The 27,553-nt window shown below is 44.6% G+C and overlaps 1 protein-coding gene across 2 annotated transcripts; it reads right to left on the bottom strand.

Moving 5' to 3' along the window:
* Positions 1-9,940: 9,940 nt before the first annotated feature.
* Positions 9,941-27,509, bottom strand: ATP6V1G3 (ATPase H+ transporting V1 subunit G3). Of its 2 annotated transcripts, XM_037004712.2 has the most exons (4): positions 26,286-27,509; positions 19,216-19,240; positions 15,542-15,628; positions 9,941-10,200 (listed from the first exon to the last, which is right to left on the bottom strand). In XM_037004712.2, exons 1-4 carry the CDS (start codon positions 26,369-26,371, stop codon positions 10,027-10,029), a joined length of 372 nt encoding a protein of 123 aa, XP_036860607.2. In that variant the 5' UTR covers positions 26,372-27,509; the 3' UTR covers positions 9,941-10,026. The 2 variants fall into 2 exon arrangements, 1 of the variants encoding a protein (XP_036860607.2); XR_005057673.2 differs by lacking the exons at positions 9,941-10,200; positions 19,216-19,240; positions 26,286-27,509 and adding an exon at positions 11,495-13,246 and having other exon boundaries at positions 15,542-15,868.
* Between the last annotated feature and the right edge of the window lie 44 nt (positions 27,510-27,553).

The raw sequence follows: 27,553 nt of genomic DNA, 5'->3' as shown, positions 1-27,553 counted from the left end.
GAGGTGACCGAAACCACTTTACATGATGAAGAGACACTGGGAAGTAGGAGAAGGTGGCTGGAGACCACTCGAAGGTCAGGGAAGGTCTTGACACGAGGGTTCAAGAAAGGAATAGTGTGTGTGGTGGAATAAGGAAGAAAACAGGAGAAAAATTGGTATGTATGTGATATGAGAGTGAGCCGCATATGGTGTAAGGTCAGCACTGATCTTCATAATTGAGTCTTAGCACATGTTTAACAAGAAAGAATGGGACCCCGCCCCCCCCAGTATGATGGCTGACCAGGTGGCACAGATTTCCACGTCCCCGTTCCTGTACTTGCTCACACATTATTAACAACGCCCCAAGGTCACGTCTGCTAGAATTTTGCAGTCCTGATGCTTGGACCCCATGTTCACAGTCGGTGTTGCTCTTTCTTAGGGATATTTCCTCTGTTTTGGGTTGCCTTCTACTGTTACAAAGGAAGAAAGGGACAGTGACTGAGGTTAAGTGTGACTGTTGCGCTGTGCATGGGACGGCGGCTTTGCTCTGCGTGAACATGATCACCGAGTGTGCACAAGGTCGACTACACAGTATTCTGAGCAAGCAGATAAGAATAAACTCACAATTTAGGAAACGCAAGGAGAGTTTCACCTACAAAGTAAAAATATTAAAGCAGATTAATCTCGAGGTTAATCAGCCTTACCTACAAATCTGGCCATTATAATTTTTAAATTGAATTGACTTCATAACACCTTTTATCCTAGTGGGTGTAGCAAATTCAGTGGGAAGACATACTATAGAATTCCTTAATAAAGGTAAATAAGAACACGGGAAATTTTTATAGCAGTTTGCCTGTGGGCAGTCTAGCTTCTGGAACACGGCACTTGAAAGAATATGTATTATTCTGACAAAGACAAAGAGCTTCAGATGGACGGGGACTCTGCCTTTTATTTCATTTGCAATCCATATTCCCCATGATAAGCACATGTCAAAGATATTAGTTATTAGGCCAAGAATTTGGTCTCTCAAAAATATTTATTGGTTCTATTTTCCAGGCAATGCAAAATCCTACGTACTGGGGATAACAGTGTGCCTTCAAGGACCCTACAGACTAACTGGAGTCTGGAACACACACACGAGTGCATGTGCACACGCACACACACCCACACGCCTTGCAGAGACACAGTGTGTGGTTTAATAAGGCATGAGCAGTGACTCCAGGGAAGGCGTAGGTGTGACACCTGACTCATTCACACGTGGGCTCATGCCATCAAAGCACCGTTCTGATAAAACATTACTTTCCTGGTCATCCTAATCTATGGACCAAACTCTTACTTAAATTGTAGTGGGTGAAGCTCATCTATTTCAGGGATCAGTCTTTAAATAGAGGAGTTAGTGTGAAGACAATCAAAAAGATTAGCTCAGAGTCTGGTGTTGCAAAATCAAATTTATACAGTTTACCAAACAACAAACTTAGCCAACAAATGCATGTATGCAGTGTGATCTTGAGGTTGACACACTTCATCATCTCCTCCCTGAAAAACCGGCGGAGCATGCGGCTGGCTGCTGTCAGGACGCCGTCTCCGTCCTGGTGTCGGTAGGGCGCTTCCTCTTGGCTGTCCAGCTCTGGTGGCTGCTGGCCAGTGTTCTATGCGGCTCCTGTGTCTGTGCGTCACCCCGCAGTGTCGTGCTCTGGACCACCGACCCCGGAGCCAAGCCGCCCGGGATTGCGGTACCTCTACCCAGTCTTCATGGTTGTGAGACTCCGGCAGGCAGCCAAGGCTCTCCAGGCTGCAGTTTGTGTTCTGCGAAATGAACATGCACCCAGCGTCGTAGTTGGATGGATGCTTGTCTCCAAAAAGATACCCCCCCCCAATGTCTGGCACCCATGAATGTGTCATTTTGGAAAAATGATCCTTTCAGATGTAAGTAAGTTACGCATCTTGAGACTAAATCATCCTGGCTCGCGCCCAGGCCAGTGTGTGCGCACGCGACGCAGGAGAGGGGAGGGGACACAGCGAGGGCAGGGGGTGAGGTGGGGGCAGCAGCAGAGGGCTGAGGTGGCGGCCACGGCCAGAGGGACGAGGAGGGCCTCGCGGGAGCCCCCGCCCTGCGGGCAGTGCCGGCGGCCGGGCCCTCACCTGCCCTCTGCGCGCTGGGGGTGTGGGAGCGCACAGGTCGGCCTCGGCCACCTGGTCAGCAGCCATTCGTTCTGCAGCCGCAGGAACCAGGGCGCTGCCTGGCTCGGGGTGGGCGCCCACTCACTCCCGTTGGCCGTCGTCACCGTGACCCGACCGCCCTGGGGACGCCGGCCCCGTGATTTCTCGACCCAGCTGTCATTCCCCCCACTTCTGAGCATCACCTGAATGTTCTTTGGGGAGCTTTAATCTTGAATGAATGTGGTGGTAGGTGGGCACAGAACGGCTGGCACCGTCCATCGGGGTGACCTAAAGGGCCTGGACACTCTCTCCCACCCTCGGCCCCCCAGGAGGCCCATGCCCCATCTCTCCTCCCGCGGGGGGCTGCCCCAGACTGGGTCCTGGGTGTGAGTTCCGCTGGGAGGTGCTTAGACAGCGGGAGCCGTGGGCCTTGTTCCCGGGGCTGCCCTCCAACTGCTTTGAATCTAGTTTTTAAATCACTTTTTAAATATTTCCACTTGGTTGTTGTAAGACAGTTTCACTCCTGCAATGTGTAAAATAAAACTGCTTATCTTCCTCAAAAGCTCCAGTTTTACATTCCCCTTTCCTGATAATTACATTAATTTTTTTTTGTATTCAAGTTTGGTTTTAGTCACCTTTAACTTATTTATATTTATCAAGATTAATAATAACCTATTTATATTTATCATGATTAATAACACACGAGTCAAAATTTCTCAACATCTGTTCTTTTTTCTCTAGGCTCAGCCTGGTTCTGATTCACAAGCTCATACTGAGGTGATTAAGATAAATATTTAGCTGAATGGAAGATTTTTCTCCACCCTTCATTTAAAATTCAGCCTCCTGAAGATAAGTCTTTCTTAAATACTGTTTTACTCATAATATTTTTCTACTAAAAATTACAATTCCACTTATCTAGTAATTGAAATGACAAAATAATCTAATAGTTTTATAGTGGAAAATGTATAGTTATTAACAATGTGTGGATAAATGAAATAAGAAAGCAGGATGCAAAACTGTAGACAACACAATCTCAGTTTTGTTAAGTACATGCATGTGTATGGAAAAGGTTGATGAAATTCAAACAAAAATAGCAATTATCTTTACATGATGTCACTGGAGTCATGTTCTTTTCTTTTTATATAGCTTTTCTCCTGATTTTTCTACCGTGGGTTGTAAACCTTTCATGATTAGAAACACTAAGAGTTGTAAATCTAAAACACATACCTAGTGGCTGTCCATGCCCCATAATAAAATGTGAATCTCCTCGGCTATCCTTCAAGACCTTTTATAATCTGACCAGCAGCTTACGCCTTCTTCTCCCCGAAGGCGATCTCGTAGCTTCTCACCTCTGCATCGTGTTCTCTCCAGGTCCGGCTCGGTGTGCACGGAGCCCTCCACCGAACTCCCGCTCACCAGACGGGCTCTCAGTCAACTCCACGTTTTGGCACAACAACAGGAGATTCTAAGGAATGTTGAAGTTCTACTTCAGGGAGATTCCTGTTGTGACGTTCATGAGAAGCAGTTTTCCTATCATCACACTAATTATCGGTGACTGTGACCGTTAAATCTGTCCATCAGTCATCAGACGACACAGTGTGCCCAGCACTGAGTCAGGCCCTAGGCGATAAGGGTGGGCAAGACGTGGCTTCTGCATGTGAAGAATCACAGTCCAGGGAGGAAACACACCGGACCGCATGTCACACGGCGTGGGAAGCGTTCCAACAGACCCATCAGTCACACGGGAGGTAACAGCCACCCTTCCTGGGGGGCTTGGGTAAGACTTCACAAATCAGACAAACCTATAAAGCCTACCTTGAAAAACTGGTAGGATTTGCCAGGTACAGAAAGAAAGAAGAGAAACTAGGCAAAGAGAATAGCCTGTTATCATATCACCAGCCCTGATACCGCTTCGTTCGCTCATGCTCCCGGTGACCTGGGGTCCTGCCTCTTGCCTTAGCGAGGCCCGACCTTGAGTTACCCGAGGCACTGCCTGATTTTGAGTAAACACACTCACTCATGTTGCAGCTGGGGTGGGGAGCCGCTTGGGGTTGGCATGCACCTGTTGCCCGGGGGTCCCTCGTTCCTGTCTGCATGGTCACGACGAACGGGACCCGTGCGCTCATGCTTGGGCTTCCGACCCTACTGGCCCTGTGTTGTCGGCGAGGGAAACATCTTGCCTCTGTGTTGACCGAAGTGTATGTAATGTCCGGTGCTGGTGGTTTTATGTGGGGTGTTTGGACGTACTTACATTTTTGCTTAGGAAAGCATCTTTTTGAACTGTGACTGCAAACTGAATTCCACTAGGAAACAGGTCGTGAGAACATGGCAAGTTTCTCGTGTTCTCTGCAAGCTCTGTTTAAATATCTTTGGCTTGTTTGTGGAGCACATATGTCCTTATAGATTGATTAATTAATAAAAATGATAAAGTAGCAATGTAGGTGCTTTTCAGTGGAAGTGCTGACATGATGTGAAGAAACAGGCCCCGTTCAACCTCTGGTCCATCGGGTTCTATTTAACTGAGGATGAACAGGTTAGACTTGCTTGAAATGAAGTAATGGTCTAGTTAAGCTGCCTGCAGCAATGAATCGCAGTGACTTTCTGCCATTCCTCAGCTCACCAACCCCATCCACACTCATTCTACCCTTAGATATGTTTATTTGGCATAACACTTTTTTCTACTATAATAATAATTGTCATTGTTATTATAAGCACATATATCTGTCACCGTGTGCCAGGGAATGTTCTGAGCATCTTATGGGTATCTAGTTACTTAACACCTATAATAATTCTTGGGTGCGCTGTTCTTCTTCCCTTTTAAAGGTGAGGGGACTAAACAGAGAGGTCGGCAATGTGCCCCGGATCACAGAGTGAGTGACAGAGGAGCCGGGGTATGGCCCAGAGTGTCCTGGCACGGATGGTGCCCTTAGACGCTGTCTGTACCCCCTTTAACAGCAGGCACAGTAAGGTGCTTCCGTTCAGTTGCAGCAGGGGTTCGGCTGATTTGAGGACACAGAGACCCGGTGCCCTCCAAGTGATCCTCTCCTTTTATGAAAGTGAGGACGTGGGCCACATGAGGCGGCAGGAGAAAGAACGTGGGGCTTGTGATGGCCACGGCTGTCGTTCTGTACCCATCTCACAGGCGTGGCAGGGCAGAATTCAACCACCTTGGTTGAATAGATGGGAGCGTGAACCATCAGTGAGCGATCAGTGCCGCACAGGATGTAAGATCTCCCAGTTGTGTCACTGGCAAGCTGCCCCATGAGGAGACTCCGTACCACAGCCGCTGCCCCTGCCCGCCCGGGCCGTCCCAGGAGGAAGGAGGCAGGGGAATGGGGAACAGGGCACAGCCTGGAAATGGCAGCAGGTCCGTTTCTTGCAGTTGATAAAGTAGAATCATTACATTTTTAATGACCTCTGGGCTCCCATCCCTATCTTTCTTTTTTCATGCTTTTCTTCTAATAATCTTGTTTGCTTTACATTTTGGGCCATTCTGAGAACAGTCAGCCCAGGTCGACTTCGGAGCTGCAGGCAGAAGAAGAGCTGCTCTCGGGCCCTGGCTGGGGGCCCGGCGGCGGCACAGGACTGCCTGCCCGCCTCCCCCCGCGTCCGAGCGGCTGGCCGCCGGCAGCGTGCACGCCCGGCCACATCTCGTTTCGCACACGACGGCGTCTGTCGTTTGCACACTCAGCACTCGGCAGCCCTGCTGTCGTTCCCTGACGTGGCCGCCCCCCCCTTCCCTGCGGCCAGGACCCCACACCTTTGCAACGGTTTCCTTCTGTTCTTCACAGAAGTATTTTCTTCTCCAGTGGAGTTTCAATCAGCCTGTGAATGTGCTCTGACATTTCTTATTCCAAACAAAACATGTGTGACCCCCTCTCCTCTCTTCTCTCTACAACCCCTTTTTTTGATGCCATTTACGGCTGTTTGGGATCTGGAGCTGGTGTCTCCTCACCGAGCGGCCCCCCGCAAGCTCCTCCTGCATATCTGGGTCTGACAGTCGCGTCTCCGCCTCGTTCAGCAGCCTTCTGCCCCCCCAGCGGCATCTGAGCCGGTTCCCCATCCTCTCTTTTCAAAGCAACACTTACTGAGTATCTCAGTTACCTGTTGCTTCAGTGGCTCAAAGTAACAGTTTGTTACCGCTCGAGAATCGGAGGGTCTTCTGGGGGCTTCCCGCTCTCCCCTTTTCTCTCTCAGGTATTCATGGGCAGCAACAGGGAATGAGGCTCTGGGGATCCGGGCTAGGTGCCGGTACGTAGGGATTGGCCAGTTCCGGGGTGGCCTTATCTGGGTATTTCAACCTGGCATCTTTCTGTGCTCCGGCCGACTCTGTCCTACGGGCTGTGCCCGCCTGGAGAGTGGTGGTGCTGGTGTGTCGACCTGTCGCTGCTGCTCTTGACTTTGTGCATGTGTGTGTGTGTGCACTACACAAAGGGGGAGAAGCCCCAAGACCTTTTTATTCCTCTACCTTTCTGTAAATTGGATGGTTTTGTTTTGTTCTCAGTTACAATGGAAATGCATAACGACTGAATGGAGTCATCTTTCATTTTGTAGTTTCTGTTTGTGCAAGGGATCAAAAAAGGTTAGAGAAGGACTAATGCCCCCAGGCCGTCCCATGTCTGTGTGACCATCTGTATGAACAGAAAAGGCACTTGACGATAAATGCGTGTGCAGAAGTCAACATTTTTTTGTGACTGACAGAGCTGTCATAGAAAAATAAGTTGTCTCTGGACTATGTAAAACTTTCTTTCACATGTAAATAAAGTTCAGCCTAGCAGCTCTGCCATCTGTGAGAGTTCTTGGAAAATGACTCATTCAGTAGGTGAGGATGTGAAACCATATTTGAATGTAAGACTATGTGAGCTACAGAGCCTCAGGGATGCTGGGGGCAGCCGGGCTCCTGCACCTCCTCCTGGGGCTGGGGAGGAACGATTCCTCCCTCCTCCCCGGCTCCTTGGCTTCTCTAACACTCAGACGAACACAGGACAGATTAGCAGGAGAAAAGCAGACTCACTTACGTGCGTGAGGCGGCCCCATAAGGCCACAGACGCGAGGACAGGTGGGCGGCTGTGGTTTGTGTCCTCTGAGCCTGGCAGTAGGACAGGGACTCGAGGTGGAGCAGGGTGACCCCAGGACAGAAGAAGGGCAGATGTTTGCTGATGAGATACTGTCCTGCCTGCAGATGGGTCACTTGGACCAAAAGTCGCCTCTTGGCCCTACCTCCCCTCCCGTCCTGCCGGGCCGCCATCTAAATTCCTCCGGGCAGTTAAAGGAGACATAAAAGTGTCTCTGGAGTCCGCTCGGCCTTACTGCCCTCAGCTCCAGTCCACATGCCGAAGTGACACCTTCTTGGGGGACCTGTTCTGACCCCGTAAGGTGTTTAGAATGAATGTGTGGTCATCGAAGCGATAACGAATACTCAGAGCTGGTGGGTGAGGGCTCCCTTTGAAACTGGTCCTGTTTAGTATGTAGAACTAAGTGCCCACGGGCCTGGGGGAACCATTTGCTGAATGCCATTTTGCGCATTAAAACATTAAAACAATCCGCGGCCCGGAGAGTATAGAGTGCAGAGCCCGGGTGCACCAGCTACCGTGCTGCTGACGCCCAGCCTTCACACCTGACTTCTGGGCCTCAGGCCACTTTACTGCTGAGAAAAACCCTGTGCTGATTTTCTTGTTTCTATAGTGGTTAAGGCCTAAACAATTACGCCGTCTCCTGTGTAGACTCAGGACTTTCTTCTTAACTTGGGTGTTCCGGGTAATATACTCAAGCATTTTACACCCAGAAAATTGACGTCTTGAAGGTTTCATGTGATAAGGTTTTTAAGACAAACAAGAGACTGTTTTTTAGAATTCTCTTTTCATGATAACTTTTTAAAATGTGCAGTTTTCCTAGGAAAGTAATAAAGTTCTCCAAACCTGTCCTCATTTTAGGGAGATAGCTTTACCTGAATGCCTTAACTCTCCCCCCAAAAATTGAGGGACAGTGTTTCTAAGAAATGTCTTTCTGATTATTAAGTGAGGAATCAGTTGTCTTTCTGATAAAAAGGGAAATCTATTACTTAAAACCAATAAACAAACCTGTCTGCTTTTTCCACACCCAAAAAGTGAACATGGAGAAATGAATGGAATGAAAATCTTCTCCCGTTTACCTAATATGAATGTGAAATTGAATATTTTTGATATTTAAAACTATGTGGTAAAAATCTTAACTTTGTTAAAGGTAAACTTAATCTAAAGCTAGGGTAATCTAAAGCAATGATCAGCTAGAGTAATTTCAGTTTATATTGAGAATATGTGAATAGTTTGGTAACAATTAAAATTTCCTAATTAAATTTTGTTTGGACTGGAGTTAAACTCTGCACATATTATTGGAAAATCCAAGTACCGAGATTCTTACTGGTGTAAATATAGAAACTTTTTAGGGAGGCAGCCCCGTAAATAGCAAAGCGTGGGGATGCTCAGTCATTCTGTGCCGTTCAGAGCCCGGCGCAGCCCGGCGCTGTCACTGTCACTCAAGCAAGTGTCTCACTCCTGTTTCTCACTTTGTAGAATGAGGATACTGAAAGTGCCCATCATAATAGGGCTGAGATAATTCGTACACTGGACTTACCAGTACTTAACAAGAATTTAGCCGTTACTGTCTAGGCCTGGTCTTACAGCACACTGCCTTGGTCGTTCGGAGGCTTTACAGCAAAGGCGCACAGGCAAGATGGCTTATAAATAACAGACACTTGTTTTTCACAGTCCCAAGGGCTAGAAGTCTGAGGTCAGGGTGCCAGCATGGCCGGGTTCTGGAGAGAGCCCCCTTCCACTGCAGACTGCTGACTTCTTCTGCACAGAGGGTGAGCGGGCTCTCCGGTCTCTTCTGGGCACGATTCCTATTGCCAGTGGCTCCACGGGGGACCCAGTCACCCCTCAAAGGCCCCCCTCCAAGTGCCATGATGTAGGGATTAGATCTCAGCATATGAATTTTGGGGGGATACATTCAGTTCATAACACATACTAACCTCTCATATCTCCTGTTTTTTTTTTAAGCCTAAACATCTATGCTAGCAACTCATTTAGTTATCATTTACTCTATTCTTTTAAAAAATTATACTTGATAGAGAAGAATATATGCTTAGTTGAGGTTAGGCAGAAAAGATGGTTATGTAACCCATTTCTCTTTCTCTATTATATCTATCTATCTATCTATCTATCTATCTATCTATCTATCTATCTATCTATCTATCTATCATCTGTCTATCTACCTACCTATCTATCATCTATCTCTGTCTGTCTATTATCTATCTATCTATCTATCTATCTATCTATCTATCTATCTATCTATCTATCTATCATCTATCATCTATCTATCTATCCACTCCTCTACCATCTGTCTGTCATTTCTCTTTCTATGAAGCCCTTAGTATTCTTCTTTGAAACAGTGGAGAGATCTTACTGGTTTCCTCATTGATTAAAGAGTGAAATGAATTCCTTGACATCTGTTCCTTTTATATCTATATGAAAGTCGATTAAATTCTCCTTTAAAACTGATATTTTAACAACTGCAACTAAGAACACATTTTCTAAACTGATTAAAAGGAGAATAAATTTTAAAAGAAACTCATACTCACTAAAGAGCCATTGGGTCCATGTTATTCTGTCAAGTGTCAAAAAATATGTTATGCTGCATTCTTGAGTTGCTGCAACCTAAATGAAGAGGTCACCCCTGTTACCCAGAAAGATACAACTTTGTTGTTTATGTGATTTTAAATTCAGTGGTCAATGCAAATCATGTCACACTGAAGTCTGAGATTTTAAGTGAATTCAAAAGTTACATTTCCAACTTCTTAATCTAAACACAGAGCCATGAGTAGCCATGTGGAATGCATACACCACATGTCTAGTTGGTGGCTCGGTAATTCATACAGATTTCTGATTTCACATCACAGAAGATGCTCAAAAGCTGCACCACCACGCTTTCCACGTGGTTGCTGTAGTGCCCCTCCAGCTCCTTCATCCTTGCCAGCGTTTGCTCTTCTATTTCTTCTGAGATATTACTCTGAGACCCCATTATCTACCACAACACAACAGATAGAGTCATTACACTGTACTTCATAATAAAATTTAATTGTTTTTTAGGTTAAATTTATTTTAACCTATGTACGTGTATTATTTTTCCAGGATTTTCTCAGAGGGTGGATAAGATCCCCAATACCATGAGTGGTATAAACTCTCCTAAAAAAATGGAGAGTGGCCTCGGCTTCCCCTCCCGCCTCCAGGTGGACCTCAGCACAGAACAAAGTGAGCACATGTTCACAGTCACGATACCATGCACATGTTTTTTCATCACATCTGACATATATTTGTAGTAGTTTCCACTCCGTTCCTGTCCCTTTCCCTATTGCGTACTTTCTGAATTAAAAGTTTGGAAAGCAAAGGTGAGAAACATCATTAAATCCATTCTTGCTGGTTTTTAAAGAGCAAGTAACTAGGTTGTCAATTTTCTAAATACAGTACCCAAATTGAGCAAATCTTGTTTTTCAGGAAGATACAGCCACAGTATACCTAACATGATACTTTTACAGGCATGTGTTTATCTTTTTGGGTGATAAATATAATTTTGAAAATTTTAGTATAAACTGGATTTCTTTCAAATCAAGACATACTGGCCCGTTTTGTTACATTCTAATTTTGAACAGTTTGCGATACCTTTCTGATCGCCCTTTCATTGACGGTGACTCCCAGCATTTCCCAGTGAATCCTCTATCCTTTTAGCTTCTCTAGCAGGTAATGATGTGACCAAAATATAATTGCACCAGGAGAGTTACCGATTTAAAGGGATTCTGCAGTGAAACCCTTTGAAAAGTTATCTTTTGCGAAAACAAACACTCAACTCCTAATTTATCTCCTTTTTGTAAACTCAAAACAGGGCATCATGAAGGCAACACGGCTGGATTTTGTTTCTTTTTTTTCTTCTGTGAGTGTTTAGGGAGGGTTTGCATTTCATGTGACCCACAGACCCCACTAATGGTCGGCTCTACTTCAGGGCTACTACTTCAGCGCCAGAGTCTGCATAATCTTTCTTGGTTCTAACCTTGCAATCAAATTGAGGCACTCAGGTTCAAGTTGTTTTCTGTTTCTAGTCCAGCAACAGGGGCTTCCCAGTTCAAAGAAAATCATTTGGAGAAAATATAGCTTCTAAGACAGCAAATAAGTTTTATCAAACAACATTCTGGTGAGTATACAAGAAGCAAAGACATGTGGACCAAATTTCCCTTGTTCAGAAGTTTAAAAATAGAAGAAAATTACTTACCAACATTTCTCTACCAAAACCAATTTTTCTTCTCTAAATCCAAAGTGAAATTCTATCAAGCTCAAAGAATATATGTATTTTCCCTAAATTCAGAGTATTTAGTAGTGAGGTTTTAAAAAAACAAACTGATATGAAACTATCATCTATTTTCCTTTGGAGTAGTGTTAAAAGTTTTTATTATTGGGCTAGATTACTGCAACTATCCTGTACGACATTGGAAACCTTTGTTTCAGATGTGGGTTCTTTATTTTTAAAAGGGGGATAACATCACCCATTCAATGGGAGTGTTGTAAAAAGTCAACCACATTCACGAGTCCAAAGCGTACAGAGGGGTAGAAATGTAACAGGAATCACAAAATGGCTCTAGAAGTAATTGAACATTTTCTAGAGTCACATGAAAAAAGTAAAAATAAATAGGTTAAATTAATTTAAATAATACAGTTTATTTAACCCAACACATCCATAGTGTTACTATTTTAAAGTGCAATCAACATAAAGATTACCTCATTATTGATTTTCAGACTAAGTTTTTGTGATCTGGAATGCATTTTCCTTTTGCAGAACATCTTCATTGGGACTCGCTACACTTGGAGTGTTCAGTAGCTGTGTGTGAAGCGGCCCACATTTTTGATAGTGCAGGTTGGGGACAATGGGTGGCATTGCTAATAATAAGTGCTAATTACTGTATTCTCCAGGTTCTTTACTAAGGCAACACGATCATTTTCTGAAAGAGTTACTGTGAAGAGAATACACAGCACAGATGCTTAGCACTCACTGAGAAAGCAGTCAGAAAATGATTGGGGAGTATTAGTGATTCGTTAGTGGTAATACAATTTCTCACTGCTTGTGTTGCTTGGACGTTTTCATTTTTCTAATCCATTTTACACTTTCTGCTGGCATGTTCCTTTTAAATAGCCTGTAATCCTATGTCTCATCCTACCTCATTAAATATATTATTTCTCAATTTATTTGATAGGGGGTAATTCGAGTTTTACGGTGTTTCCTAGACAGTTTATACCAATAAGCAGGTGCTGTGTTATGGCCTTCCTTGGGAAGAATTCCATGCTTTTGTATCTGCAAACAATTGGTTTAATCCACGCAGGAGTTTAAATGAACGAATGTGAGCTCCGCAGATGATCGGTGTCGTCTCGTTCCCGGATGCGCTGTAAGTGCCTTAGACACTTCCTGGTGCATAGTTGATGCTCAATGCGTATTTGTGGAACTGAAAAGAACGAGCAGCCCTCTAGGTGTCAACAGAAAACTTATTCCTTGTACTCTGCTGCTCATGCTGGCAAGAAGCCTGCTGCCTGAATGTCTGGGGCACAACGTAAATTTGACATTGATAATTATGCGACATGAAATGGGAAATTTAGTCAAAAGGGTGCCATTTAAGGGTGTCTCCATATTAGTTTTCAAAACTTCAGTGTTGAGATGATGTGTGTACTTTACAGCATGATGACTAATGATGATGGCAAAATCTTTGAACATTCAGTGTGTTTCTTTATAAATCTGTTCAAATGTTCCAGTTTAAGGGAAAGCAGAGGTTCAGGTCCCACTATGCTAAGCAAACCACAGTTTTGCATTCTCAATCTGTGGTTGCTTCAAGGAAGTACAATGCTTTCTTGATAATGAATTCAGGAAGAAATATTAAATATACAAAAATCCTCAATATGCCCAAGGCAACCAGTTTCGTGTCTTCTGCTTAGAGCCATGGTCCATCTGATTTTACTTCCATTAACAATAGATTCAGTGTTTCCACTAGTCCAGATTTCCGTCTAACACTGTAATTTCTTCAGAAGAAGATGCTCTGTTGGGTAGCAATGATAAGCAAATCTTTAACAAAACAGTACTTTTTGCTATACAGTCCACACTGGGACACCTGCTTCTGTCGCAAAGTCAGGGGAATGAAATACACATACAGTAACAAGAGCTAAAAAGCAGCATAGAGGTGTAACACCCAGTGGGCAGAAACTGGCTTTTTGGGTCTCGGCCCAGACCTCCTACTTGCCCTGGGTTAATATGATGAGACTTCACTGGAATAGCATCACGTCTCACATACGGGGGTCACACCAGGGAAAGATCTGTGCTAATGACTTTACAATATGCTTGAAGTAACAGAAGCCTAAACATGTTGACCTTATACGCGAGCTTTGGTAGCTGTTAAAACCAGCTTCGAGCAGGAATGAAGAGAGGGATGAGTTTTAATTATTTTCTGAAGCAAAGGACAAATAATATTTCAAGAGATTTAACCCAAGAGCTTTCTAAAATCATGGACAACTTTGTTATTGCTTAGCAAATAGAAATAAATATATCAGAAATATCTTACATACATAGGATAATAAAAGCTAGCTGGTGTTTAGGATTATTTTCCCAGGTCCTATGTTATGGTCATGACTGGACACCATGGGAAAGATAAAGGCACAGAAGACACGTTCACTTGCCCCTTTCAGTGAATATTTACTGTGTACTTACTATAGAGCAGACACTAGTCCATTGTTGGGGGAAAATAACAGAGAACAAAGAGCCTGCCGTTCTGGTACTTACTATCTGAGGTAAAAAATGTAAATATATAATATATCCAGTAGTGGTAAATGCTATGGCAATAAGGGACAATTTCTTTCTTTTCGTTTTTCTTTTTTAATGAGAGACACAGTTTTAGGTATGCTGATCAGTAAGAAGACCTATCAGAGACCGAATAGAGATCAAAGAAAGATGAATATGTCTAAAAAAAGAGGATTCCAGGGAGCAGACAGGGAATGTGCAAAGGCCCTGTGGCAGTGAAATGCTTAGTTTGTTTGAGAAAGAACAGAAAGACAGATGTGGTTGGAAGAGGATGCATGGAGACAAAAGTAGTAGAAAATGTTATAAATGACCAAAGTAGGTATTATTGCAAATGGCAGGAAAGTCTTCTGGTATTTCTGTGTGATTTCCTTTTAACTGGCTTCTTTCCACGAATCTCACATGAAAATATAAAGACATGCTTTTCTCTATACTAGTATTTAAAAATCTTTGCAGTTTACGTGAAGAGTAAATAAAGGCTTGAAGTCTCAGAACTCACATTTTGGAGAGTTAGCCAGGGGCCAGTCACGGAGAACTGTAAACACGTGTATAGACAGGATTTTATGATTCCTCTTTCAAAGTCCTGGTAAGAATTTATTATTGCTGAGTGGTCCATTCTGTTCTAGGAAGAACTTTTTGTTCTAAAAAAGAGTTTCCTGGAAGTTTTTCCAATTTACCTGATCTTTTGAGTTCCACCTATACTCCCACTAAAATAAAATTTGTAAATAGAGAGATTTCCAAAATGCTTGTAGTTCATCTTGCAATGTCAGGCTTCTGCACAGAGCCTTATTTATATTTCTACTGAGAAAAAAGAAAATATCATACAAACTTTAGCTATAACACTTGCAATTTAATAATTTCTTTTAGTTCATGTTGCAACATAGAAAGAAGGATGTCAGTTCTGAAAACTGCATGCACTTATTTTTTTTAAACTGTAAACTGTAGTTATTTTTAAAATGCTGATTAGGAAAAAGCATTTTAAAAATACTTTTTCATGAAAGATTTGTTGAGTGAAGCCAGCCAGTTGAACAGGAAATGGTAAGGAAATACCAGACTTTCAGCAAATTGCAACAATATCTACTTTGGTCATTTTAAAGTCTTGACTTCACCAAAGGAAACTTGGTTTAACAAGCTCACTCAGTAACAGGGGACAACAGTTTTTATTGATTCTCCTAGTAAACATCAGTAGACAAAAAATATGTTTTCTGGAGGTTTTTTCATACTAAAATGTGTAAGTCAATAATCTGTGGTAGGAGTGACACTGTAAACCAACCCCTTCAATTTGAATGTTTGAAAATATGATTTGATATATACTATATATTTGATAACTATTGGTTGACACTTTATGTGGCAAATCAAAAAGCCCTGAAAGTGAAAATGTAAAATCAGTAGTTCTGTGATATTTAAAACTCAGTTCGATATCTTGGTTGAACTGTTATCTGCTCTGTCCACTCTGTTTTCCCCTGATTTCTGCATCACCCCTTATGAATATTAGTATCTTTCAATCTATGCTGCCCCAGAAAAGCAGTGCTGGCTGGCTTACCTTGGACCGTCTCCGTCGGAACTCCTCTCTCTGCATTCTGCACTGGTCGGCTTCTGCCACAGCTTCCTCCTTCACTGGCTTCAGTCGCTTCCAGTTCCCTGAAAATTAGCAGTGGCACAGAAGGAATGATTTATTTTAAGATACATGGAGTCTCAAATTTGATTGCTAACAAAAAACTGAGGTCTACATTATTTTCTTGATTCTTTTCCCTAGAATGGCAAACTTCATTAAAAAATGATATTGAAAACATCTAATTTTTTTCCATGGGGTCCTTTAGTAAAACATGGAAATGACAACTTCTATTCACACTTCCATGTTTATGTAAAATATCTGCCCACTGATTCACAGCAGTAACAGCCAGAGAACAGATTTTCGCTGTCATTTTCTTGAGAAGACATGATTTGGTCAGATTTTCTGTCCTGATTTGCTGCCAGGAATCCTCTGTCCACACCAACTGGATCCTATTTAACACTGGCAGGTCTCCAAAAGCAGTACAAGCCTACAACTCAGAGACTCTATCAAACTGACTTACAAATTTTTAAAGCATTTTTATTGGGAATTTTTTCTTAGCATTTTTGACTCTAGAATGTCTGATTAAGCTCATAGCACATCAAAGTAGACTTTTTTTGTAGTGGCTTTCTCTCAGGGGGACTTGAAAGTGGTTGTAAAACCAATTGTTTTTAATAGTTAAGAGATTTAGCTAAGAGCTCTCTTTTCTTTTATTAAGAGCAAAGGTGTAAGCCTTGAGCCAGCAGACAGTAATGTGGATGAAAGTCTCTAACACAGTGCTCTGGGGATCGTTAGCTAAGCACATGACTTTTGGGACAGCCAGAGTGAATTTGGGGGGTCATAGACCCATATTAATTCGCTGCTATGTCTGCACCACCCACCACCTTCAGGGGCTTAGGGACAAGCAGCTTGGTGATCATTAAAACTTTAAAGAAACTCTGAACTGTATTAAACTTCTTTTTTATCGGAATCTATTGTCTTTCAGTTTCAGTCAAATACCTTCATGTTTTTTTTTGCTGACTTGGCAGTTCCTTCTCGGTGATAACATCTCTTAAGCTTTTGAATTTGATTTTTGTCGACTGTTAGTTTGTGTCGACTTTGAACTAAATAGTGTGTGCTCACTAAGTAGCATAAAAGAAAATCAACATAGACATTTACTCTGATGTCCTCCGGATACATGTTTCTCTGTACTTCGGTAGCATTTGAACAGAGATGATTTCTAAGTTTCCCTCCCTGTCAGGTTTGAGTTGCATCGCTTGTCAGTATTTGTCTGGAGTAAAGACAGATTCGCTGAGTTCCAAATTCAGTGTCTCTCAGTGCACTGCCTGCTGGAACTGGCCCCGAGTGGGATGGGGAGAACTTCACCCAGAACAGGTACTCACTTCTGTCTCTGCGCCCTTTAAGGTCCAAGGTCTGGTGGAAATCAGCGCTCGTCCCATGGCTGAGGCTTCGCGGGACATTCACAGCAACGCCTGCCTTTTTCCTACTTAATGAATGTCCTTACCATTTTGTATATTTTACTTTTCTTTATTCTCCGCTGTTGTAACCATTTTGCAGCAACCAAACAGAAACTATTTGCAGAGCAAACAGATGATGTGATGGTAGGAAAACCCATCCCTCCATCCCCAGCCCACTGTCTTATCCCTGCTTGTCATTAACATTCAGACAAAAATAGGTTTAAGATGTATTAACATTTTCTTAGTAATAATGGGTTGTAGGAGGCATAATCATTTTATAAAATGAACCACATAAAACATCATTGCTCTCCATCTTAATCACACAATATGTAAAAATATTAGTTTCAAAGTCACAACTTCAGCACATCAAAAAAATATATATATATAATAATAGGAAAAGCTCTGTATGCCTGACCCCGAAGCAGAATCCAGGGCTCCACTGAAGAGGCCTTGCATTAGCTCTGTCACAGTGACAGGCTCAGAGTGTGTCTGTGGTCCCCTGGCACCAGTCACCTGCTGGTTCTCATTCAATTAAGCAGGAGAGCCACTGGGAAAGAGCTGCTGGCACAGCAGTGTCCCGGCAGTCAGCAGCTGCCGCGCTGTGAGCTCCTGCACAGCCTCCACCTGACTTAGTCCAGGGGCAGGAAGTGGGGCCTGAAGCCCACTGCGCCGCTGGAGGTGAAGGGATCGTGTGCGTCCCATCTGCCGATCCTAGGCCCCTGCTTGCTTCTCTGTCTGTGAATGAAGATACATTTTTAAGTGGTATCTCTTTCTTTTTAAGCATTAGAAACAGGGCTGCTGGGAACCAAAGGGTTTCATAGTTTTATTTCTCAATAATTTTTGTATCAAACTTAGGGGTGACTCTATGGTATAGTTCAGATCTTAAGTATGACAATCAAATGTTTGGCCCTGAATTTCCTACAAGGTCACACAGGTTTATCAGGCCAAATGTTCTGATTTCCAGTTTAGAAAATGTAGTTATCTTGTGCACCGTGATTTTAAAAACTGCCAGTGCAGGTGCCCCAGGGTGCAGGAAAGCATGATTCACTGGGCCACCCATTATTCACTCAATATTTACTGACGCCTGCCGGGTGTTATGCGTAAGGCTAGAAACGGAAGGCTATGGGCCTAAAGGCAGTATGTACCTTGCGAACGTGTCTGTGCTGCTCCAGCTTCCAAGTGGAAAACTATACATAAAATTGAGAATACAGGAAATCAACTCTGAAAACAATGAAACATAAATCCTGGTTCTGTCAGGGCTGCGGTAGTTGAAAAATCACGTTTGTGGAAAGTTCAACTACTTAAATCCCAGAGAATCTGTGCCTGCCCTGCCCCCACAGTCCTGTTCGGCCTCCTGATAATAGGGTGAGTTCAAAAGACCCGCAATGACACCCAGGTGTGGTGGGGGGGGCCAGAGAAGATGCCAGGGGAGGCGGGAGGAGCTTGGCAGGAGGAGACCACCCAGCTGACTGGGCTCCCGAGCCAGAGAGTGAAGGGCGTGTCCATTCTGGGGAGCAGAAAAGGACAAGACGCTCCTTTTTGAGCTATTTTTGGACACTTAACAGCTGATCCTGCTACGACCCTTCATTTTTGGACACGTGGCTTGTCCTTCCTTCAATATGCCACTATTGAGATTTATTTCATAGGATATTTTGTGGAAGGAAAAGGGGGAAGGAACATGTTTGGATTGATTTCCATCTGATTCATGGGGAAAGGATTAGAATATCAATTTGAGGCGGGTTAAAGCTGAGCTTCGCGTGGGGGGCAGAGGGCGGCGCTCGCCAGCCTCCTGACTGTGGGGCCCAGAGGCCATGGGGACGGGAGCACGTGCCCCCGGGACACAGCGAACTGTCTGTTGATGGGATTGTAAATTAGTCTGGGAATCTGTACCTGACGGGGAAGATGGCATTTGATTCACCAATTCAGCAAATAATCTGAATCCCACACCAGACTCCACTACAGTAAGACAGGAGTCCTGTCACGGTGAGTAAGTTAGGGTGGCTGAGCCTGAGTTTCCTCGGCTGCATGAGAGAGTCAGGGATCTACTGAAAAGGGTCCTTAGCGGGCTTAGGAAGAAAATGTATATGAAATGCTTGACAAAAAACAGCTGTTAATTATTTTTATCATCATTGGGAAAACAGGCCCAATTCCTGGGGACCTTTTGCTGAGAAGGAAGACAGTGAATACAACACGAATTTGAGGACAAGCCCTCGGGCGTCCACTAGAAACACCTCTGCCGTCTTCCCTGAGGACGTCCCAGGGGCTGGTGAGGGCACAGCTGCACAGACACGTTCGGAATCCTGAAGAAAGTGTGAAATGGTCTGTGTGTGCGCTCGCCACAGCAGTGGGTTTGGACTGAAGTTGGGGGAGTGCACGGAATGAGGAGAAAAGAGGGCTAAGGTCCCCATGTTGGGGCATGTCCACACTCAAGGGACGAGAAGAGGAAGAGGAGCCCGAGAGCAGTGGGGACTGAGAGACCGAGACACTCGGACAGGACGTGGCGGCAGAGGGGACATCGGACGGTCACTGAGCGCCCATCGTGTGCCCCCGCTGTCCTAGGTCTACAGACACAGCAGCGAAAAACATGACAGACGCAGTTTCTGCCCTCGCTGAGCTTGCATTCTTAATGTTGTGGGGGGATAGAAATAGAAACCGGACAGTGAGCATGTAGTGTGGCGGGGGGGTGAGAGAAAAGCCATCTGAGGGACAGAGGCACGGTGGTGGACCCTGACTGAGGCGGGTCGGGCCTCTTGAATGCAGTGATACACGAGGAAAGGGAAAATACAGTGTCTGAAGGGCAGGAGGCTTCCAGGCAGAGGGAGCGGCAGATGCAAAGGCCCCGAGGTGATGAGAGGGCAGTGGACACGCTCAACAAACAGCCAAGTCACTGTCACAGAACAGAAACAGGAGGCTGGATGCCAGGGGGGGAAGCAGGGACGCGGGGAGGGGAGCGGGCCACACAGAGCTCCCTGAGATGCTATGGCCATGAAGGGTGTTTAGCAAAGGTGGGTGTAGCACTGGTTTTGACTTAAAAGCGTTTCCTTGGTTGGTGTGGTGAGAAGGGGCAGAGGAGAAGCAGTAGTTCCGACAAATGGGAATGATTCCTGGAAACAGGAAGTGGCAGAGGGGTCGGCAAGAAGCTGTATGTACTTTGGAGGCAGAGTTGTGAATGCGCACGAGAGACAGAGTGGGGTCATTGGTGACCGGCATTTCATTTCTGAAGTGCACTCACGATCTGAGATGCCTGTTAACAAGCAGTGGTGATGGAGAGAAGGCAGATGTCTCTGTGAGTCTGGACATCAGGAAAGCAACTAGGGCTGGAAATCACGCATTTTGGGATCCCCGGCATGGAGCTTATGTTTAAAGTTTGGGATTATGGCTTCAAGTCACGCAGGAACTGTCTGCAGACACAGAAGAGAGCAGGTCCAAACCGGGGCCCCGGTTTTAGAGATCTGGAAGATGACAGAAAGCCGGCCATGGGACTGCTGTCCGCAAGCCAGATGAAGGAAGTGTCTCACAGGCAAAGAGGGGTCTGGTTGTGATGGAGGCATGTGGTCCGCCGATCACCATCAGCAGCATTGGGGGCTGGCAAGAAGAGCTTTGGGGGGGTCGTAGGGACAAAAGCTGGCTTAAAATAGGTTCAGGAGAAAATGCCATTAACAATGTAGACCAGGAACACAGGCTGCCTTTTTGAGATGTTTTCACTGACAAAGGGGAACAAAGAAGCCGAGGGCTTAGATGGGTCTGCCAGCCGGAGGGTCTGCGTGTTGAGCTGTGTTCTTCAAAAAGATGTGTTTAAATGCTGACCCTGGTACCTGTCCATGTGATGACCTTATTTGGAAATGAGGTGTTTGCAGAGACAATCAAGTTAAGATGAAGCCACGGGAATAAGGCCGCCTCACATCCCGTGAGTCGCGTCCTTATAAGTAGAGGAAGATTGGGTCACAGGGATGCAGACAGAGCGGCCCCCCAGTCGAGCGGGCCGCGGGACCGCAGAGGCAGAGACTGGAGCCAAGGAGCCCCAGGCCCCAGAACAAAACAGCCGCGGGCACACGGACCCGAAGTGGTGCCAAAACAAGGGCGCTCGGGCATGCTTGCAGGTTTCTGTTGCTGGCAACCGTTTTCACTAAGTCGCCAGGAAAACGGTCTCTCGTCAGGGCGCCGCACAACTTCTCTGCTCGCCTGGACTCATTTCACACCCCTGCCTCCTCGGCTCTGCTTTCCACTTCCACTTTCCTTATTAAAAAAAATATTATATGAAGCTTTGTTTAGGTCCTGGATTGAATATAACCGAACGCTATTAGCTGATGAAAATGTTGTGTGATTATTATTCTGATACGGCCCACTCGAAGCAATGAAAGTCTGATATAATTAAAAATGCCCCATTAGTCTGTGGGCTAGAGAGGAAGGAAGGAAAGCCCACAAAACTCACAGGACAGGGCCATGAAATTCTAGTGCAACAACTTTTACTTTATTACTTTATTAAGTCATGTCTTCGTGAACCAAAACATTCACTTGCATAATGAAGAACTTATTAGATCAAGGTGCCTGTTTGAATAATTTGGAATACCTGCATATTTGGAAACAAATAGGCCATTAGCTGATTTTTTAAAATATTGATGACTGGCATCTCAAATATAGCTCCACAAAAATGGACCTGCTCACTATATGTAGGAGCAGATGTATTATCTAAATAGAAAGGAGAAATATTTTCTTATTTTTATTTTGCACGAAAGTGGAATAGGGAGGTCAGGGCTCAGTGGCCCTACTGTTTTGCTGTGATGGTCAACAGGATTCTTTTTGTTAAGTAGTGAAAGAATATTCACAGCTAACATTTGTGGAGTGCCTCCTGTATAACAAGTGGTGTTTTAACTCCCTTCCAGGTCCTCGGTTCATCATGAGCAACTCCATGAGGTCTATACTGCTGTCTCCACTTTGACGCTGAGGAAACCGAGGCCAGGTAGATTCAGAGGTGACCTGCCCAAGGTTCACCCAGCTGGGAACAGGCAAAAGCCAAATTTGCATCCAGGCAGAGCAGCTACAGGGGGTGAGCACAGACCACTACCCGTTCTGGGGGTGTGTCCTTCACTTCTACTAAACTTTTCTATGGCTTTTAAAACCTTTTTAATATATCTGCTTGTTCGGTATTTCTCACATCCAGCCTCGAACATTTCCACTATTTACCATGTCTTTCAATCCACATCCTGTAATACAATATATAATTTTGAGTTAAACACAAAAGGCTATTTTCTGCAGCTGCCTAAGTGGACAGGTGAGTGTTTATTTGTGGGAGGGGCTGTGGTGTTGGTGCTTTTGGAAATAATTTGGGAATATGGGATCTTCATGTGATTTTGAGGCACATGCATTTGAGCATTTCAAAAGTGCAGTGTTAACGTAGACTACCTTAGAGTTTTCCAAGTTTGCAATGGGTGTAAATGACATAAATATTGCTTTCATAAGTGGTCATAAATTAAAAGTAAAAATACCACAAATTTCAGAGAAATGCAAGTCTTTAATCCTCTTGCTGATGGTGGCACCTTGAATTTCTAATCTAATCCTGATTGTAGATACAGTTAATTCTCCAAACCTGGAGCCCCAGGGCAGGTCTGACGTTCTGTTGTAAAAATGTAACTCGTCTTGGACCAACAACCCACTTTTATGTTCTGAGTAATGAACCTCTTTTTTTTTTTTTAGGAAAAGATGTTCTTTTCAGGTAAATAATTAAAAATGGTGCCACCCCACTGTGATTCCATCTAAATCCAACTAAATGGTATGGCTCTTTTGCACATAAAAAATTGTGTGAGTGTTATAACTAATACATATAATTTAATCCATAATCCGTGACTAGAGAAAATATCTGACCTTTCTTGTCATCTTACTGAAGCAGTCAGGTCTCCCCCATTACAGGACAAGTTGACCCAGAACTTGTGACACTTGTAAAAAGATGAAACAGACTATTCTGCTCTATTCTTCTATTTTTATTACTTATAATAATATACAAGTATATATATTATATAAGTTTAAAAAATAACTACTCTACTATCTTAAGTATATAGTCTTCTGATCTTTAAAGCATCTTGGCTATATATGCCTTATATTTTTGTCTAAAAAAAAGAAAAGATTGACACTTAAAGATGCTGAATGACTTATACAAAGAAACATAAGTTTATACAAAGATGCCTGAGAAAAGCCAGTGTTTTCCCCGCTCTGCTTGCTGCCCCACGTCCCAGCTTTCCAAGTCCGTTCACAGTCTGTTCACCTGCATCCCCTGTTCTGCCTCCCCAGCCTCAAAATGTCTCTGTCGATAGCTGGTGAGTGTCTTGAGAGTGGGCGCCTGCCTATTGCATTTCCGAGGACCTAACGGCCTTCAGGAGAACACCTGGCGCAGGAGGTTTGCAAACTCTTACCTGTACCCCTTAAGGCAACATTTACACCATTCATGGCATTATGTAACAACTTCACGGGACTCTACGGGGCTCTGGGACAGTCCTCCTGTATGGGATATATTAATATTTTTGCAGCATAATATGTAAGTATACCACCTTACTAATCTTGTGTTTTTTGAAAATGACTAACATGTGAATTGCCTTTTTCTCTCTGTCCCTTTCCCTCCCTCTTTCCCTCCCTCTCCTCTTTAAATATGTATTCAGGGGTCCTGCTCTAGCAGAGACTCTGTGCAAGTTCCTGAGAGCCTTTCAAGTAAATGGATTTAAGGAAGGGAAGTGATCATAGACCTTCTACAAGGTGTTCACTGTTGAGGGTTATTGGTTCCCATCCTGAATCTCTATTCTGCCTTCATACATCAGATTGCCAAATGAATCGCTTTATGGAAAAAAAAAACTAGAGTGAAATTATGGGTTTATAAAAATGATGGCTACCTGCACCTGTCAGGTCATTATTCCTTTGTCTTTTCTTCCTGCTCACGTCTGCGTTCACCTCGCTGGGGAAGTCTCTCAGGAAGGGCCTAGCCTACTCATCAGTGCGCACATCTGAGTGACTTGGACATAGTAGTAGGCACCCAATACTTACTGAATTAGATAAATGAATGAAATAAAAAGCTAGTGAAATATGGGAGAAGTTACAAAATACCAGATATAAAAGGTAATATTTTATTTCCACAGAATGCTTAGGAAATGAGTAGGATGGGTGCTTAATTGAAGTTGTAACTGTAAACTGCTGCTACCTGCTGACAACTATGCAAGGAGACGACCTCTCCGGGTGAGAGCCGGCTTCCAAGTCTGCTTCTGAGGCAGCGGACAGACCGACATTCTTTATAAATCTGAGGGCAGAGTTTGCGTTTTGAAATAACATTTGGAAAAATATTTTTCAAACTGTTTTTAAGGTCTGGATATTTCCCATAACTTTTTGGATATTTGCCTGAATTTTTACAAAGACCAAGGAAAAAAGTAAACCAGTGCTTTAAGTTACTGGCAAATAAACTTTTGTGTACAAACAACACAATATACGTTTTCCAATATCGTCTTCTGAGGAAAGATTGTCCAAGGAAAGCACGTTCACACATTCACTAGAGGAAGGGCAGGAAGTTGGCTTTTGTCTTTATTATAATATCTGAGGTTCAGTTGTTTTGACTGGTTCCCTCCTCCAGACAACACTGCAGAATTCCCAATACCTTTCTTCTCTAAATGACTTTGAAAAAGGAGAGATAGTCGATCAAAGTCATTTGAATCCGAAGATGGTACTGCTCGCCCGTGGGCGCCATGCTGCCCCTTGGTGTCTTCCGTGATGAGGAAGCAAAGGGAACATAAATAACATCTTAAAATAAGTTGGTCTTCTGTTCTGGAAGTTTTAAATGTGGTTAAAGAAATTTGACTAAAAGATAAGGAAGTTTTCTACACTGTTTCAACCAGCAGGTCCTGCACTGCTTTGTTTTTTAGAAAATTACATTCATACCATTTTGCAGTCATTTGCATGGTTTGTTGTAGAAAAAAAAATTGAGAAGTAGGTAAAGTCTGTCTTCTTCATTTTCTTCCCCCATCATTTCCTCTTCGAACACCTCCACATGAAGGCTTTTCCTTTCCTGTTCCTGGTGCGCACGCTGCCGGGTGTTCAGGACGTCAGTTTACTTAAGAAGGGAACATGTTTTCACCTGGGGTCAAAATCTCTGCGGGCTGAGTAGGGCCCCCCCTGCACTGCAGTGTGTGGATCCCGTCCCTGTCAGTGCGGTCACGTGAGCTGTGTCAAGCCTACTCTGTGCCCATCACCACATTCACGCGAATGACTGAGCATACCTATGAGCACCATTTTTAAGACATGGCCCCTGTCTTGCTGGATTTGAATCTAACTGCAGAGGCGGGACATATAATTAAGAAGAGGGTAAAAGACACAAAACACAGGTCTTGACCCAGGAAGCCAGAATTTGAGTTGTAGATCTTCAACCTAGTAGTTAATTCATTATAAAAGTAGAAGTCACGTAAATGCTGCGCGGTACAGCCGTTAAGATCTTGGCTTGGAGATCAGGCTCCATCCAGTTCCTGTCTCTACCATCCACCTTCTGTGTGGGACACTGGGCAGGTTTCATAATTGCTCTCTGTGTCACTTTCTCCCTTTGCAAAAAGGGCTGTGTGAGGAGTAAATGATAAGAACTGGGCATGGTACCTGGCACAACATTTTCTGTATTTTAAAATTGGCAAATTACGGACTCTCAGTTTCTACATACATAGAATGGGAATCGCAGTAGTATCTCATTCATATGGTTGTCGTGAATATCAAAGAGAAAAGGAAGGGGTTTATTGAGGACAGTCCACATGTAAATAGGTAGATGCAGGACTAAATAAGAAAAAGCCAGAGAATGAGAATAAAGTGATACTTTAAAATATCAGAAATTATAACTTTTGAGAGAGAGAGGAGAATGAGCTATTAACTGTTGTTATCACAGTTTTACAGAAGCTGAATCTAATGCTTACAAAGGATCAGTGACTCGCTCAAGCTCACTCCCTAGTAGGTCTGTTCTTGCTGGACGCCATCAGTGTCCTGACTGCCCCGCCGCCCCGAGGCACGTCAGCCCAAGGGAGGCGCAGAAACAAGGCTTCAGCCCGTGTCTCCACCGGGTCACTGTCTGATCACTTCAGGTGGCACATGGCCTCTCCAAACGCCCTGCTAGGGAACTTTGTTCCCGCTGCAGCAGGGAGGCCGTGGGACAGGCTGGTTCCATGGGCCGACCAAGGCCCCCGGGAAGCGGGTGGCCGGCCCCGGGTCCCCGCTCACGGCCACACCCGCCTCGCCCACTCTGACCCTCCCAGGGCAGGTGGGACGGACACCTGCTCTTCTTGGCATCTTCCAGCTTGTCCTTCGCCCTCTTCTCCGCCTGGAGGAGCTGCTGGGTCCCCTGAGACTGGCTGGGCATGGCAGTCGGCTCCGAGCCAGGCGGCGTCGGTGTGACCTGGACGGTGATGGTCCGTTTATCCTTTCAGAAATCGCCACATAACTCAGACTATTGTGGCAACAGGGAGTGTTAAACATTTACAGCCGTTCCAGAGTGGGCGGGTCGGGCCGGATGGCCGGGCTGCAAGGACAGCCCAGGTGTGGAATCCAGACAAACAGGGTAACGCAAGACGCGCGAGTGGAGAGCTGGACCGTTTCTCTCAGCCGTAGCTCATCTGTACGAAATGAGGCGCCTTTACTGAGGCTCTGAGTACTCACGAAGGATGAGCGAGCCATCTTCTGGAAGATCAGCTTCCCCCGTCTTCCAAGAAATGTTGACTTGTTGACTGAATTTTTCTTTCAAGTTACAAGGTCTTCCTTTGTCGTTTGCCCATGGAGTTCTAATTCTGGGTCTTTCCCTTTTTTTGTTTCTAGTGATTCGATGATCTGCTTGGGCAAATGCAGTAACTCTTTGCTGGGGAGGAGACCTGGCCTTGTGCACAGAAGCTAAGCCTGGACCTGTGCTTCTCCTGGGCCTCAGGGGACAGGAACGAAAGGGTCTCCCTGGGGTGCTGTGCTGTCTTCAGGGGGGCCGTGTGAGTTCCAGCGAGATCTTCCTGCGGTGACTGAGTCGGCATCAAGGGAAATGGTAACTGTAGGTTTTGAGGTTAAATTGAATTCACGTAAACATGCATTTTGCTTTCATCACTCTTCTACCGGATGTCGCCCTGAAATAGCAGAGTCGCGCATATCATTGCCTTCGTCAATTACACCTCCATTGCCTCATCGGTAAAAACCAGGCTCAGTTTTCTTTAAATAGGTGCCTGGATTCAAAGATAACTGTAGAGCAACCTGACAGCCAAACCATTGAAGGTTTTAGGGACAATTTTCCCCTAACAGAGCAGGGCTGCTCATTGTCCACACCGGCATGGCAGCGGCGTGCGTGTATCACTGTCAGCAAGCCTTTCTGAAAAGAACAGCTCTTTTTCACAGGAACCCCTTTCTTTCTTTCCGTGTTCATAGTTCATCCGTGTTTAGGGTCGCCTTTTTATTGCATAGTGACGATCATTAGCGGTACTGGAGGAAGCAGGTGCGAAGCAGCACGGGGAATGGACACTTGAAGGCCGCAGGCGCGGGAAGGCGACGCGGGGAGTGCCGGGCCCGT

This window comes from Manis javanica, chromosome 11 (assembly GCF_040802235.1).
Source record: "Manis javanica isolate MJ-LG chromosome 11, MJ_LKY, whole genome shotgun sequence".
NCBI classification, from domain to species: Eukaryota; Metazoa; Chordata; class Mammalia; order Pholidota; family Manidae; genus Manis; species Manis javanica.
This window is presented reverse-complemented; position numbering and strand designations above follow the sequence as displayed.

Coding starts and splice junctions, on each gene's coding strand:
- ATP6V1G3 (XM_037004712.2), bottom strand. CDS start 26,371: ATGCCCAGCCAGTCTCAGGGGACCCAGCAGCTCCTCCAGGCGGAGAAG. Junction 19,241..26,285: donor GAAGATGCCAAGAAGAGCAG/GTGTCCGTCCCA, acceptor GGAAGACGGCAG/AGGTGTTTCTAGTGGACGCC. Junction 10,201..15,541: donor TCCGACGGAGACGGTCCAAG/GTAAGCCAGCCA, acceptor GTGTTGTGGTAG/ATAATGGGGTCTCAGAGTAA.